Source organism: Dromaius novaehollandiae, chromosome 3, assembly GCF_036370855.1.
Source record: "Dromaius novaehollandiae isolate bDroNov1 chromosome 3, bDroNov1.hap1, whole genome shotgun sequence".
Classification (NCBI taxonomy): Eukaryota; Metazoa; Chordata; class Aves; order Casuariiformes; family Dromaiidae; genus Dromaius; species Dromaius novaehollandiae.
In genome coordinates this window covers 74,732,136-74,747,925 of record NC_088100.1, presented here as the reverse complement: position 1 = coordinate 74,747,925, position 15,790 = coordinate 74,732,136, and the positions used below count along the sequence as shown (strand labels likewise).

Here is a 15,790-nt window from a genome sequence, read left to right as displayed (position 1 = left end):
ATTGCAAAATTCTCACTAGAAAGAAAATGCATGTATTTTTATATCTATATATTTGTGTATAAGCACATTTATATTTTTTAAAGATGCATTTTATATTACTTAGACAATTACCTTGTTATCGATAACTTCTAATTCTACAGATTTGTTTTTCTTTAAATTAAATTGACTACTGTCTTTGCTATGTTGTCTTTGCTTTTAGACCTGAGCTCTTCAGCTGGGATAAAGTTATAAAGATGTCCCCAGTTGAGAGACTGGAACATGCTTTCAGCATAGCCAAAAACCACTTGGGAATTGAAAAACTGTTGGATCCTGAAGGTGTGATACAGTTGTTTTTACTTGATGACAAGTTTTGTTTTTGAGCTATTTTGGGGAAAAAACAAAAACAAAAACCTTGACATTCACTATGAATACAAATTTCAGTAGTTTTGTGCAGTGATATTTTGTTTCAAGCTGTTGAATTTAGGATAAAAAGCATACAAATTTATAGTGTTAAGAGTAAGTGTGAGCATGTGCATCCTTTCTGAATGTTAGGGTTCAGATCGACTTGCCATTCAGAGGCAGTATACAGGAAGGTGCAGCTGGCACCCTATAGGGTGGGTTTTCTGTTTGGTTGGTTGTTTTGTTTTGTTTTTCAAATTACAAATGCCTGTGCTGTTTAGATGAAGTAGAGCATTGTAGAATGAGGTAGCTTAAAAGCTCAACTTTTGTTCTTTGTATCCATTGTGTAGCTGTGAGTAATTACCCTGTTGGAGTGCTTGCTGGGAAACTTTTATGGCCCCTTTCTAAAACCCTGAGCTGTCACTTTGCTTTGAAGTGAGCCTCCAGAGATTCATTCTGTATGAGAAGCTCTCAAACTATAGATTCAAGGACCACCACCTTAAAAATTGGTGTCAGCTGAATGAGTAGAATTCATAATCACCCATGGTATATGTACCTGAGTTTGTGAAACTCTCTTCCATATTATAAGCCAGAAAGTGAGCTGAACAATGCTAGGAGTAAGAGTAGAACATATGCTGAAGTGTTTGTTTATGGGAGATACTGTTCCAGAATTGCATTCTTGGAGGATGCTTGAGAGTAGTTTTTTTTCAAAATGGTTGTTTTTCCTCACTAACTTCATCTTTGGGCTCATAATCCAAAAAATCATGCCTTCCGATGTGAATTCACTTTCTATATAGAAAATGATTTTATATTCTTCAGTTGCTTGTGCTACTTTGCACATCAGTTATTCCAGTCAAACCTGACCTTTTACCTTAAAGCTTACTAGGTGTTACTTAATAGGACAACCTGTTGTTTATACCAGTGTATGTGAAATCGTAGCTGTATTTTAGGTAATGATTTAGAAAAGCAGTCTCTTGATTTAATATTCCCCCCCACCTTTTTTTTTTTTTTTTTTGATGCAGATGTTGCTGTACAGCTTCCAGACAAAAAGTCTATTATCATGTATTTAACCTCTTTGTTTGAGGTCCTTCCTAAGCAAGTTACCATGGAGGACATCCGAGAGGTGGAGGCCCTTCCAAGGAGATACAAACAGGAATGTGAGGATGGAGAATTCAATATACACCAGGTATATTTGTCATCTAAGTTTGGCTTTTTTTGGAACATGCTTTCTATCCTGTAAAACACAGTTGGGAAGATAAGAAAAATCACAGCATTTTCTTCATGGTTGACTTCCATGGTTTTATCTTCCTTTTCCTTCTCTCCTAATTCCTGTTAAAAATCCTGTCTGAGGTAGAAAGTTCCATCTGTTTTATGCCTCTTGCTTCAGCCTATCTTTCTCATTTATCTTGGTGAGCTGCAGAGGGTGGCCCAAAATCCTCAATTGAGTTTGCAGTGGGACTCTTACATTTGGATGTTGATGTTGTGGTAGAAGTGGTAGGTTTTGTTTGCTTTTGTTTCTCTGTGATCCACTGTTCTGTTTAATAAGCACAATTAAAGTCAGCTTTTCTGTCCAGTGTCGTCTTTTTTTTAATAAAAGTTAATTAGTAGTGACTGCTGGCCCCTCTCATTAAAAGTGTGCCCACCAATCAGTTTTAGTGTCTTATGAAGTATTGAAAGGGATCTCAATTGTTCTGTTTTTAGTACCATTTGAGAAAGCATCTTCTTTGCATTTCTAAGGGTGTCATTTTTCTCTTTGCTGCCTAGGCTGTAGGACTTGAAGAGGAGCAGGGTGGTTCTAGAGCAGAGACTCCTAGCACAGTGACAGAGGTGGATATGGACTTGGATAGCTACCAAGTTGCTCTGGAAGAAGTCCTCACATGGTTGCTGTCGGCTGAGGATACATTTCGGGAACAGGAGGAAATATCTGATGATGTTGAGGAAGTCAAAGAACAATTTTCTACCCATGAAGTAAGATTTTTTTCTGAAAATTCTTTTGGTTATGGGTCAGGGAAGCATTTGACAGGGCTATAGAACTTCCATTTCGTCGTTCTTATCCCAAACCTGCTACTCTGTTTCTTTTGTCATGCTTTTCCTAAATTAAAAACACCTCTGACTGAATGCTTTTCTGTTGGTAAATGATAGTTTCTTGAAAGTGAAATATCTTTTTAGGAGAATTTACAGTGGAACATGCTTTGAAATTTGAATTTAGTTTGTCAGCTTTCCATGGCCAGCGCACTGGTTTCTTTGTATTATGATACAGGCTGATTCTCATTTCTGTGCTGCCAACCACTAAAAAGCCCGGTCAGTCCTTGCTCACTTGCTGTTAAATGATAGCGGTGCTGAAACTGATAATAATGTCAGTTTAATTCAGTGGCCTCTCTCTCATGCTTAGCATAGCTTATTCTAGAAACATGATGTGTTGCTTTTTCCAGATTATTCTTGTTTCCAAATTGTTTTGTTTTGATTCTGTTCCAAATCTGAACAAATGTTCTAGTGTTGCTAAAAGTTTCAAATGTCATGTTAGATGTTTTAATTTTCCCCTTTGTCAGCTTGCTGTGTATAATTCTATTTAAAATATGAATGATGATTGGTATGAAGAATATTTCTTTTGTGCTATGGTTATAAAACCATAAATGAAAGGAAGAAATGTCTGGATTTTTGTTAAATACATGGATTTTTAGCATTATTAACTCATAGCATTCTATTTGCTTTCTTGCAGTACATATTAGATCTTGTTCAACGTGCTGTTGGCCATAGGTAAATTTTGCTTTAATTTTCTTGGTGCATTTGTTCCAAGGCTGTCTGCTAACCAAAAACTTTTTCTCTGAGGCAAAGTCAGTTTTTATTCCTCAATTAGCTCTTTGTTTTTACTGGATCCAAAACTCTTGTAACTTGTGAGGAGTCTTCTAAGAGAGAAACGGATCTGCCGTGCTTGCACATTTGATGATGTTGGCTCATTCTGCAATGCTGGCATTTTAAAGTCAATTTATTAAGACTCTTACCAGTTCATAAACTGCAGATAGAAGCTCACAGATCATGGTGATGTGGCTGGTTGTACTTTTTCTAGGCTTTTATGATGGAGCTGACTGAGCACCAGAGCAGTGTAGGCAGTGTCCTGCAGGCTGGGAACCAACTGGTAGCACAGGGCAATCTGTCACCCGAAGAGGAGTTTGAAATCCAGGAACAAATGCAGCTGCTAAACAATCGATGGGAGGAACTCAGGGTGGAGAGCATGGACAGGCAGTCCCGGTGAGTCATACCACGCAACCTCTCCTAGAGCCGCAGGACCAGCCTCTCTGGCAATTACTGTGTCTCTGAGGAATTAGTTTGTTATCCATTTGTAGGATTTTTTCAGAATGTACTCTTCTGTTTTCTGACATGAAATCCACCCTTTTTATACTTCATGAGATGAACCAAAGGGAATCAATAAAACTGTTTTTGTACTCTTACATAAATATAAAAGTGTTTTTGACTCCTATGTAAGTGTACCAGACTAAATACATAGTATCTACATAGTAGTTACATAAATGTGTTTTAATATTGTTTCAGTAATCTAAGTTCTAAGAAATAAAACAATCAGTAGATGTGAATGGCTATGTGTGTTTACACAGCTAAGGAGTATTCTGAAGAATTTTTCCCTGCGTATGGGTTATCAAGCTCAGAGCTGCACACCAACAGAGAAAATACGTTTCATTGCAGCTCTCAACAGAACTTCTGTTAGCAGCAAATCTCTGTTGCAAGAAATAATCCCTATTTAAAAATTGCAAAATTCACTAACTTTTGTTGAGAGGGAAACAAGGAAACTTAATTATGTTCCTTATGTTAGTGGTAACCAATTTATTTGTTTATATCTAACTGGTTTATGAATGGCTGTTTGTCTTTCTTTCCTTTAGTAACCACAGTTTAGTCTCTTTCTTTGGGAAAGTACTTTCTGAAATGACTCTGCTTTGCTTCCCCCTCCTCCCTGCAGTCTGCATGACATGCTGATGGAGCTACAGAAGAAGCAATTGCAGCAGCTGTCTGACTGGCTGACAGTCACAGAAGAACGCATTCAGGAGATGGAGTCTCGGTTCTTAGCTGAAGATTTAGAGTCCCTTCAAAAACAGCTCGAAGAACACAAAGTAAACTTCTTGTGTGTTTTACGCTACCTCTCATATGGGAGAAATACTTGGAAGATCTGTAGGTTGGTGGGTTCCTTTAGCAGAGAAGCTCAACTGGGTCAGAATCTGAACATGGCCGTGTCTTGAGGGGCTGCATTTGATGTTTGGAAGGGGAGAATCGTAGGAAAGAAGAGAATTGGACGTTTCTGGAAGTACTTTCTTAACTGAACACTTGAGCACTGATGCCTATAGCAGAAGCGTTTTTTTTATCTTCACCTCATGCAAGAAATGAGGCCTCTTCAAGTGAATTGTTGGTGTGAGGGAGAGTATGAAACACCCGATGGACAAATTTGCCTCTAATGACTGGCTGGCGTTGCTAAAGCATGCTTGAATGTTTGCTGCTTAAAGTAATGTGGGAGCTAAAAATAACAGAAAGGGCCTCCTGAGTTACTGAATCTAGTCCCTGCTATTACAGGGATTGCATCCTGGATGGCGTGCATAGTAGTTGCTTTCTGATATACACAACACCTTGGAATTGGTTTGACTCTCAGTTAAGTCTCTGGAGGGGAGTCCAGCCTTTCTAGCCTGCTCTGTTTTTGAAGAGGAAGGATGGCCTTTTGATGCTTGTCACGGTTGCAGCTTTAGTTACTGTAGTCAGCTCTGAGGTTTGACCTTCTCCTCAGCATGGAGCATGCCTCACAGGGCAAGAACTGCTAAGTATTTTTAGTCTGTGTAATTTCCTGTCCCACATTTGTGTTCTTTCGTCAGTCTTCAAAGTCTGGAGAGCTTGAGGTGTGGCGCTCATGGAGTGATTTAGGATATTCTAGGGTGAAAAGTGATTATTTATAGTAGTATAAAGGTATATTTATGTCTCAAAGATGTTTCAGAGGTAACTTTAACCATGGAATCTGCTCTTCTAGAAGTTGTGTGAATATTTGAATATATAAATTATTGCAAAATGGTAGGAGCTGTATGCTTTTTGCAGTTGCTGTATACCTTTTTGCAACTATTGTCTTTGAATGTTGTGACTGATATACCACCATCTATACTTAGGTTATGAGACGATTTTAATGTCAACTATTAAAAGACAAATGTTCGTAGTGATTATTTTTTCCCCTTTCTGGCATGTCCTGTGATACTTGCTTACAGACAATAATATCTTTTTATAGAGACGCTTAAGCTGTCTTAACTAGAGCAGTGGACATATAGAAAGTCAATACAGTTGTTGTGAGATTCTCCTAGTGAAGCATACTACCACCATCTTAAAGCATTCCTTCCTGTTTTCTAACATTTTAACAGAATGGGTTTAGATACATTTCTAGCGGTCTTTTGCTTACATTTATTTGAATTGTGCAGTGATTCCTCAGGGGTAAAATATTTGCTTAACTGTTGAATCTTAAGTGCTTTGCCACAGCAAGTGTTTCAGTTACTGTGGCCAAAATAGCAGATTTGTGAAGTATTCGAAGTTTGTAACCATTGATGTCATTTTCTAGAGCCTGCAGAGTGACCTAGAGACGGAACAAGCGAAGGTAAACTCCCTGACTCACATGGTTGTCATTGTTGATGAAAGCAGTGGGGAAAGTGCAACAGCTGTCCTGGAGGAACAGTTGCAGGTAAGATATTAGAGAGCTTTCCTTGAACTGTAATAGCAGGTACTCAAAATGTTTGCATGTAGTTGTTAAACAACAGTTTAATGTATATAAAAACAATCTGTCTTAGAAAGCATTTTTAAAGTAATATTAAGATAAGGATTTATTCAACTTCCTAGTGATAAAACCTGCGAAAGTGCCTCAGTGAGTTTCAAGCCCAGTCTCTGATGTGTCAGTCTGCCTGTATCCTTAGTGTCTTTGGCACTTTGCAGTGCCTCCTTTCAGCAGTTTCATTAAAATGGAAGATACATAGTACATTTTTGCTTTCATTTGTATAGGTAATTTTGAATGAGTTGTTAAATGTGATGGGAGAGTATTTAAAGAAATGATCAGAATTTATCAGAATACCCTGTAACCTGAAATAAAGCATAGCGTCTGTGAAAAATACGATTTATTGAAACAGAACTCATGCTAGTTTGTTTGCTGCTTTTGAAATCAGTCAAAAACTTCACTGCCTTCAGTGAAAGTTTTAACCTTAAGCTTTGTTCAACACAACAATGGCAATTACTGGCAATGAGAAGGAAATTGCAGTGTAGAAAGAGGTTACGGTGAGATAGAAATTGTGTTTTTGAATAGCTGATTTTGAATTTCCTTGTGAGGCTCACAAGTATTTCTTGCTTTATCTAGAGGCTTGGTGAGCGGTGGACAGCGGTTTGCCGTTGGACTGAGGAACGACGACTCAAACTGCAAGAAATTCAGCTTTTATGGCAGGAACTGCTGGAAGAACAGGTTAGTAGCTCTTCAGTTACCCAGAATGACTGACTGATTTGGAAGTTGAAATTCTTCTCTGCACTTTTAGTTCTACGGAAACTGTGAAGCCAGGTAGTTGCTAGGCCTCCAGTAACATGCTGTGGGATGCAGCCACAAAAGGTGACTCCTATCTCAGCTGAGATCTGACTGAAGTCTAATGAGTCAGGTTTCTCTGTGGTTTCAGATCTTGCCCGGAGAAATGAAGGACAGAATGAAAATCTGTGCCTTGTGAAATGGAGGCTGTTAGGATCTCAGGTGAGCCTAGAGCAGAGAAAGGGCAGGTAGCTGAGTAGATGGACTGTCTTATCTAATGCAGAAGAACAGCTGAAGTCTGGGTAAAAGTCTGAGTATGTCCTTCATACAGGCAGAAACTGAACTGTTTGGTCACCTATAAAGATGTTTGTGCATGTCTCTGTGAGACGTGTGCTATATAATTAGTGGGGGGTTGGTTTCTTTGGGGTGTGTTTTGGTTTTTGTGTGTTGTTTTGGTTTTTGTGTGTTGTTTTGGTTTTTGTGTGTTGTTTTGGTTTTTGTGTGTTGTTTTGGTTTTTGTGTGTTGTTTTGGTTTTTGTGTGTTTTGGTAGATATGCAGATTTGCATATATAGTGACTCTTGGTAGGGATTAACAGCTCTCAATAAGAAGACAGCCTTGAAATACTAGATTGGTATAAAAGTTTGGGTTCCCCTCATTTCTTGCAGAGTAGAGTAGTTGTACAGCCTAAGAAAAGAATTTTCCTAAGTTTATGCAAGAATGTTTATAACTCCTTACAAAATAATTTCCAAAGGAGCTATTTAATATTTTTTATAGACATAGTTCTTTGAAAGTCCTGGGTTTTTTATTTATCTTATGTCACTGAATTCCACAGGTTGTTATTTTAAAAATAATTTATTTAATTTTCCCTGACTCTTCGTCTAATAAATTAATTCATAATGAACCCTGTGTCCCGTTCTGGAAAATATAATGGAGAAGTAATTGTATAAGAATGTAGGTATGCTCATCTTGCTTTATGGATCTCATTTATGGAATGAGATTCTCTCGAATCTCTCATCATAAATTTTTCCGGTCTTTGAACCACTGTATCCAGTTTCTATTTGGACTCCAATTTCTATAAGGCAACTTTAAGATCAGTGAAGATTTGTGAAATGGTAAAGAAGTAGAAATATCTGTAATACCAAAATGACAATGAAGTAATTGACGGCTTGGTAATTACAGAATTTTTACATGAGTGAACCATAAATTCTTCCAATGTGAACACATGTACACAATTTTGCAATAAACTAATCAATTGATACCGTTTTAAAAATCAGTAACATAAAACATTTGGTCTGTATAGTGAAGCAGGCGGTTCATGTCTCATTTTGCTGAGTTTTGGCAAGCAGTTGAATTGCAAAGAAGATGACATAGTGAGTTGTATATGTCTTGGTATGGTATTATATGTTTTTAAGTTGACCTTGAATACACTTCTCAAGCACACATCGGCATACAAAAGCATGATTCATCTCTGTTAGGTTTATGTGCCTTGGGCTAGACCTTGTTTTGTGACTCAGCTTAAAATGTTTAATGGCTATCTCTTGAAGGTTTTACTTAAATTGTTTTGTTTTCTTAAATGATTTTTTTTTTTACTGTAAACCATTGTTTAAACTCTGTAGTACCCACAGATTGTTTAGATGCTTGAGATGAGAGAAGTAGAACAGCACCTGTTGTAGTTGTTACTGTCAGTCACAGCCTAGTTTCTTTGACAGGGATGTTTTGTCTGCACTTTTGCTTTTTTCTTTTGTATTTTTTTGTCTTTGTTTTTTTTCCTCCTCCAAAAAGTATTTGCAGAATACTGATAAGTCAAATTTGCATCTAGTGTGTCCTTGCTATTAGTATGGACCCAAGATTCAGATTCCGTTTTACCCAATGCCATCTATCTGTCTGTCTTTTGTACTTTAAAATACTGCCTTGGCAAATATGTCTGTACATGCAGAAAGTTGCGTGCTAACACTTTCTAGCAACCCTGGACCAAAGTAAGATTCTGAGCTGAGAAATAAGAGGTCTGAAAAAGCCTTGCTGTATGTCAAGGTACATAATGCTTTCAGGTTCGAGGACCCTGTATGATTGTGTTTCTGACCTCTTACATCCTTATGGTTTTCTAGGAAGAGAACATCCTTAGCCATTCATTGACTGGGAGTTTATTATAAAACTGTTGCAAGTGTTGTCTTCTGTTGGAGTTATTTTGCTTTCAGATGAGTTTTAAGTGGTCCCTAATTGTGTTGCTCTGAAAAACTGAAAAAGCTTCACTGTGTTTTTAATGTAGAATGTCGGATATCAAGTGATGAGGAAGTAGAAGTTTATTTTAGGTGGTTCATGTAAGCCTATGTTTGCATTTGTTGTTCAGCTCTGAACAATGCATTTATTACTATCAGGTTTGAATTACAGATTTTGCCTTTGAGAATTATCAAATGAACTAAAAAAAATTATAATATGAAACTAATTAAAAACTTTAATGCAAATATTTTAATGATGGAAAAGTACCTAAAACATTTAGGTATTATCACTTTTTAAGTTCACTCAACCAAATGGAGGGTTGAGCAATAGTGATGCATCAGCCTTCTTGTGGCTGCCTAGAAAATTTTTGGAAACCACATTGCCAAGTCAACGTAATTCCTACCGCTCGAGAAACAAATTCCTCAGTCAGTGCCAGATATTTCTTAGTACTGTAATAATTATGTTTCAGTTTCTTATGGAGAGTTCTCTTTGACAGCTGAGTTGGCAGAAATTAATTGTATATGTTGAAGGGTTCTTAAGCTCCTCTCTTAAGCAGAAAATATGCTGGCTGGGATGCCAACTTCGTTTTTCCAGTGAGTATGTGGTGCTGTAATTCTGTTCATCCAGCCTTATGGCATTTCCACTACCATCACATTTTGCTGTCTGTACATCTTGCTTATTGGAAAACTATGCTAGCCTTAGGCCCAGAAGTTGCTGTAGCCAGCTCTGGGACAATGCCAAAAATATACAGGTAGACTGAAGAGCTGGTGACTCTTTAAAAAGTATGGTTTTTCAATGAACATAAAGGTCTGGTTTCCCATATCATTTATTTTTCTTTATATTTTTAAACAAGGAGGAGAAGCACTGTGCCAGCGACCACACAACTGAACTTGACTGGGGGAAGTTAGTTGGGTGGATTAGTTAGTTAGTTGTAGTCTATGGAGGGTTAGATGGCCATGCAGCAGCAATTTGTTTTAACTTTCTTTGATGAAACATAATGTAAAACACACTAAATTCTTCCAGACACTTCATGCCAGTTATTGCTGGAGTTGCCATAGGAGTGCTGTCTCACTGAAGTAAGAAGTAAGACTCAGGACAGATTTCCTGAGAGAAAGGAGCCCTGAACTGGTACTGTCCAAAGCTGCTACTATCCAAAGACCATCCCTGCTTTCAGTAGTTAATGAGACAGTATTTGTTACACCTACTTCCAATTGCTAAATAACTTTAACAGTGGTAATTAATAAACATCTGAGTCTGTGACTGACTGTCTGGGCTACAAGAGCTCAGAATTAGCATTGATGCAGCTTCTGCAAAAAAAACAGTTTGTAACGGCTGGTTCTGAATCACAGAGGAAGAAGGGAGGAGAATGAAAGAAGGCATATAGACCGTTTTGCTGCATTTATAAGACCTAGGTCAGCTTTTGGTGGATATTTGGTCTATGTTAATAACTTTGGGGAGTATGGGGTTTGGTGGAGGTCTCTGAAATTTTGAGAAATGGTTTTGCTGAAATTTTTGTGCCAAAAAGTATTACTTAGCTCTCCTCTAATCTGATTTTTTTGTCTCCATCTACGTAGTGTTCTTGTTGATGCCAGCTGAAATACTTGCATGTAAGGATTGCAGAACCATGCTTTGATTAAATGCAAAGATCTTAAAGAAATTTATCATTAGCTGTTTGAGAAACTTGTTACGTTCTTGTGCTGTTTCCCTTATGATCTGCAGTGCTTGTTGAAAGCTTGGTTAACAGAGAAAGAAGAGGCTTTAAATAAAGTCCAAACAAGCAACTTCAAAGATCAAACAGACCTGAGCGTGAATGTTCGAAAACTGGCAGTGAGTATTGCTATCCTGGTCCATCCTGTCAAATTTGGGAGAATGCATGAACAGCAGGTTGTCAATTTGGCTCCAGTAGGAGCTGTGAATACACTGTATCTTTGGAAGCCAGGCCCAAATTCTCTCCTTGCTAGATTCTTTGACTTGAATTTTTAAACTTTGCATGACACTTGTTACTTGGCCATTCTAGGTTGGTGTGCCATACTTTGGATAGCTGCCCTGCGCGTTTGACAGGGCCTGGAGTTTCCTGAAGACCGTCAGTCAGCTGCATTTTTCAGAGCTTCTACCTAGACTAATCATTTGAAACTGTTACTCAAGAGTTACTGCTGATTGCTCTAGTAGCTGATTTAGGCATGTGCTCTTTTTGAGTGTTTCTTGTAATGCTTCGTTGTACAAGAAAACTGTTTTGAAACCTATGATGTGTCTAGCTCAGGTAGTATGTTTTTTCATGGAAATAAAAGCTAAAAAGTGGCAGAATATTTTTTTAATGTTTTCTTTTAATTTCAGATTTTGAAAGAAGACATGGGCATGAAGCGGCAAACGTTAGACCAGCTGAATGAGATAGGTCAGGATGTGGCCCAAATCCTTGGGAATAACAAAGCATCCAAGAAAATTGATCATGATCAAGAAGAACTAACTCAGAGGTGGGACAGTTTGGTTCAGAATTTAGAGGATTATTCCAACCAGGTACCTAACAATATTCTATTACTTTTTAGTTGTTTAGATGTCTGTCTGTATTTCTGCAAACTTCATTGATACTATCAGCAAAATTGCCGAGGCAAGTTTTTGGCATCAGACTAGAGATAGGTGAGTTTGTTCACATGAAGCTGACTTTATTTGCTGAGAAGGCTCTATGGGCTTTTTGGTCTTCAAAATCCCAAGTTATTAACCTAGCTAGTTCTATTACTCCTTTCTTCCAAAGATTAAGCTTTACTTTTCTGATGACCAAAGCAGGCTTTTACCGTGTGTGATCAGTCAATGTGAACACTAAATGTTTTAAGTGCGTTGGATTAAATCTCATACTTAACAAACAAAGAAAAGATGGGGCGAGAGAGGAACCCACCACCAAAAAAACCCAGAATGGATAAATATACGAGAGTCATACAAAGCATCTATGCTCTGTGACTGTTTTCTCATCTGTTGAAAATAGAGTAACTTTTTGTTTGACATACGATGATGATAGCCAACTATATTGTTAAATGTTAAATGTTTCAGCCATCCAGCTCTAATTCTTTTCTTGCATTTGACCTGAAGCACTGGGGAGTGCCAAATCCTGTCTTCATCCTTTTATTCCCCCTAAAACTGGGTGCATTCACTTGTATAACTGAATGAGTGGGCTTTTATGACTGATGAGTAAAGTTAACTAAGCAAAAGCAATTCACAGATAGTGTGCATTAGAAATGGTAATTAACCCCTTTTTGGTAAATCATTTTGTATAGGTAACTCAAGCAGTTGGAAGTATAGGGATGTCGCAAGTATCACAGAAGACTGCTGCAGAAACAGTGTTACTGAAGGAACAGGCACTGGTTAAACAATCCAGACAGGAATTGCCCCCACCGCCACCCCCAAAGAAAAGACAAGTCCCAGAGGACAGCAAAGCAAAGAAAAAGTGAGTATGTGCCACTGCTGTTTTTTCCTCTTGCTCACCGGTTACTACATGGACTTATTTCTCTTAGTTTTTTGGTTTGAACCTTCTTTTATGCAAGTGAGGCATACTTAAGTTGTGATTGTGAGGTAGGATTTGGGGAGGGGGAAGGGAATGTTACATACAGCCTTGTTTTCAGAGCAACAGAAAACCTGCATCTACCATTAATTTCAAAGGAAACTAGATGTTTTGTGTCTCAAAAAAAGCAGTTCTTCAGCTCTTTGTACCTCAATTCCTTTGTTGAAGGATAGAATTAATTATATTTACTTTGCTTTAGAAAGGCATCTCCGCATCTTTGGATAAAAAGTGATGCGAAAGTGCCAAGTATTTTGATTTATTTATTATTCCCTTCTGTTCCCCATAAAATATATGGGAGAAACTGCACAAAAAAGCTCAGAATCCTGTCGCATGTCCCTGGTATTTCATAATAAAAACAGCATTACAGTGATGTTTTCTTTCATAGGTATCTCTGGTGTGGCTGTTTTTTTTCCCCATATATAAATACATACATACATATACGTATGTATATGTATGTACACACACATGCACGCACACACATGGAAATGTGTGGCTGTACCTTTTTTTAAGTATCATACCTAAAGCTAAAGGAATTGTTTTCAAGATAAATGAAGAAGGTAAATGCTATATACTCATCACTTTGCTTTCTGTGTTTGTCTGAGAAAATCAACATTTCTTTGACATGTCAGTAGTTCAAACCATTTGTACATTGTTCAGGGAGATTGGAGAGAGCACAGCAACACCATGTTCTTCATGCAGTCAAGTGATGTGTGTTTGCATAGTGAAGAAGAGTTGTTCTTCTCTCTCTCTCTCTGTCTCTGTCTGTCTGTCTGTCTCTCTCTCTCTCAGAGAAGGAGTGAAGGTTTGAAGGGAGAACGAACTTGACCAAAGTGTCTCGTGAGCAGTTTAGAGAAGCAGAACCCTGTTAAGAACCTCTGAGCCCTGGGGCTCCGAATATAACAACACAGGCAGCAGCCCACCTGTCCTCCCCTTATCACTCATGAGTTGTAGGAACTGTTACAGACTTTGAAAGCAAAAGTGATTTTGATCATTATCTTTTTCTAGTGCTAAGACTGCATTGGAATACAGAATTGGATAAAATAGGTTGATCTGCTGTTTTTGCCTCTTCTCTATAACTCGTGTTGAAACCAGCAAATGAACAATAACTAGAATCTTGCAGCTCTTCCCCTTACATCTTTCCATGTGACTAACAGTAACTTCTGTATCTGTTGGCAGGCTGTTACTCTGTGTTAGGGTTTAGACTATGTTAAGCAGTCTAATTCTAATATGGCCTGACTTTCTAGTTCATGTAATATATCTGCCTTGTCCTTCTCTCCAAAGCTGTGTAGAGTATTGATTAATTTTGTTTTTTCTTTTTTTGGGGTGGTGGTGGAGGGTTTTGGTTTAAAAGAAGTTTTAAGCATGAGAAAGTTATGTTAGAATAGATAAATCCAACTACAGTAAAAAACCTTAAGCTGTAAATTAATCCTCAGTCAGCTAAGCATTCAGAAAAGTTTGTCTGCTGTTGTTACTGTGAGTACTTAAGCTGGTAGCTCTTTCTTCAGACTCAGTAGTGTTGCACATATTTACAGAATCACAGAATGGTTGAAGTTGGAAGGGACCTCTGGAGAGCATCTAGTCCAATCCCCCCCTGCTCAAGCAGGGTCACCTAGAGCAGGCTGTCCAGCACTGCATCCAGACGACTAGGGAGTATCTCCAAGCACGGAGGCTTCACAGCGTCTCTGGGCAACCTGTTCCTCACAGTAAAAAAGTTTTTCCTCATGTTCAGATGGAATTTCCTGTGTTTCAGTTTCTGCCCATAGCCCATTGGTGCCCTATTGCTGGGCACCACTGAAAAGAGTCTGGCCCCACCGCCTTTACACCCTCCCTTCAGATACTTATACACATGGATAAGATCCCCCCTCGAGTCTTTTCTTTCCTATGCTGAACAGTCTCAGCTCTCTCAGCCTTTCCTCATATGAGAGATGCTCCAGTCCTTTCAGCATCTTAGTAGCCCTTTGCTGGACTTGCTCCGGTAGCTCCGTGTCCCTTGTACTGGGGAGCCCAGAATTGGACACAGTGCTCCAGATATGGCCTCACCAGGGCTGAGTAAAGGGGGGAGGATCACCTCCCTTGACCTGCTGGCAGCACTTTTCCCAATTCACCCCAGGATACCATTGGCCACCTTGGCCACAAGAGCACATTGCTGACTCATGGTTAACTTGTCCACCAGGACTTCCAGGTCCTTCTCTGCAGACCTGCTTTCCAGCAGGTCAGCCCTTAGCCTGTACTCTTGCGTGGGGTTATTCCTCCCGAGGTGCAGGATCCTGCACTTCCCTTTGTTGAACTTCATGAGGTTCCTCTCTGCCCTGCTCTCCAGCCTGTCCAGGTCTCTCTGAATGGCAGCACAGCCCTCTGGTGTGTCAGCCACTCCTCCCAGTTTTGTATCATCAGCAAATTTGCTGAGGGTGCACTCTGTCCCTGCATTCAGGTCACTGATGAGTAAGTGGAACAAGACTGGACCCAGTACTGACCCCTGAGGGACACTGCTAGCTATAGGCCTCCAATTAGACTTTGCACCACTGATCACAATCCTCTGAACTCTGCCATTCAGCCAGTTCTCAATCCACCTCACTGTCCACTCATCTAACACACACTTGCTGAGCTTGCCTGTGAGGGTGTTGTGGGAGACAGTGTCGAAAGCCTTACTGAAGTCAAGGTAGACAACATCCACTGTTCTCCCCTCATCTACCCAGCCAGTCATCCCATCATAGAAGGCTTTATTTTAAATTGTTTTTTAGATTTTGTAAATTAAAATAAATCCTTATTTTTCCTGTTCCTGAGGTTTAGTTTACTACTTTAAAAATACTCGGCATTGAGAGATGTCTTTTGTCATATGTTAAAAGAAACAATAATCACTTGCATGAAGATTTAAAAAAAAAAAAAAGAAAGAAAAAAATTGTACCAGGCCCTCTCAGTTTGTTCAGAGAGGCTAATGCCACTCATAATTTTTTTTACTATGGCAACTTCTTGAAAGTCTGTCCATGTCTTAAAGCCTGTGAGTAGTAATATGAGAAACATGAATGTTACGTGCGCAGCCTTACTTTTTTTGGATTGAGGAATGTGCTGGACTTTAAGACTTTTGATTTTTAAGATAGAGTGACTCAATAGG

At 38.7% G+C, this 15,790-nt stretch overlaps 1 protein-coding gene across 9 annotated transcripts in view; it reads left to right on the top strand.

Moving 5' to 3' along the window:
• UTRN (utrophin) overlaps positions 1 to 15,790 on the top strand; it is a 391,474-nt gene that overhangs the window by 84,900 nt on the left and 290,784 nt on the right. For all 9 annotated transcript variants that reach the window (XM_026109804.2, XM_064509199.1, XM_026109805.2 and 6 more), the window contains 10 exons: positions 200 to 315; positions 1,401 to 1,564; positions 2,143 to 2,346; positions 3,446 to 3,627; positions 4,349 to 4,499; positions 5,972 to 6,091; positions 6,755 to 6,856; positions 10,848 to 10,955; positions 11,463 to 11,642; positions 12,395 to 12,564. In XM_026109804.2, the coding sequence (XP_025965589.1) occupies positions 200 to 315; positions 1,401 to 1,564; positions 2,143 to 2,346; positions 3,446 to 3,627; positions 4,349 to 4,499; positions 5,972 to 6,091; positions 6,755 to 6,856; positions 10,848 to 10,955; positions 11,463 to 11,642; positions 12,395 to 12,564 (1,497 nt within the window). The remainder of the gene's footprint in view (positions 1 to 199; positions 316 to 1,400; positions 1,565 to 2,142; positions 2,347 to 3,445; positions 3,628 to 4,348; positions 4,500 to 5,971; positions 6,092 to 6,754; positions 6,857 to 10,847; positions 10,956 to 11,462; positions 11,643 to 12,394; positions 12,565 to 15,790) is intronic.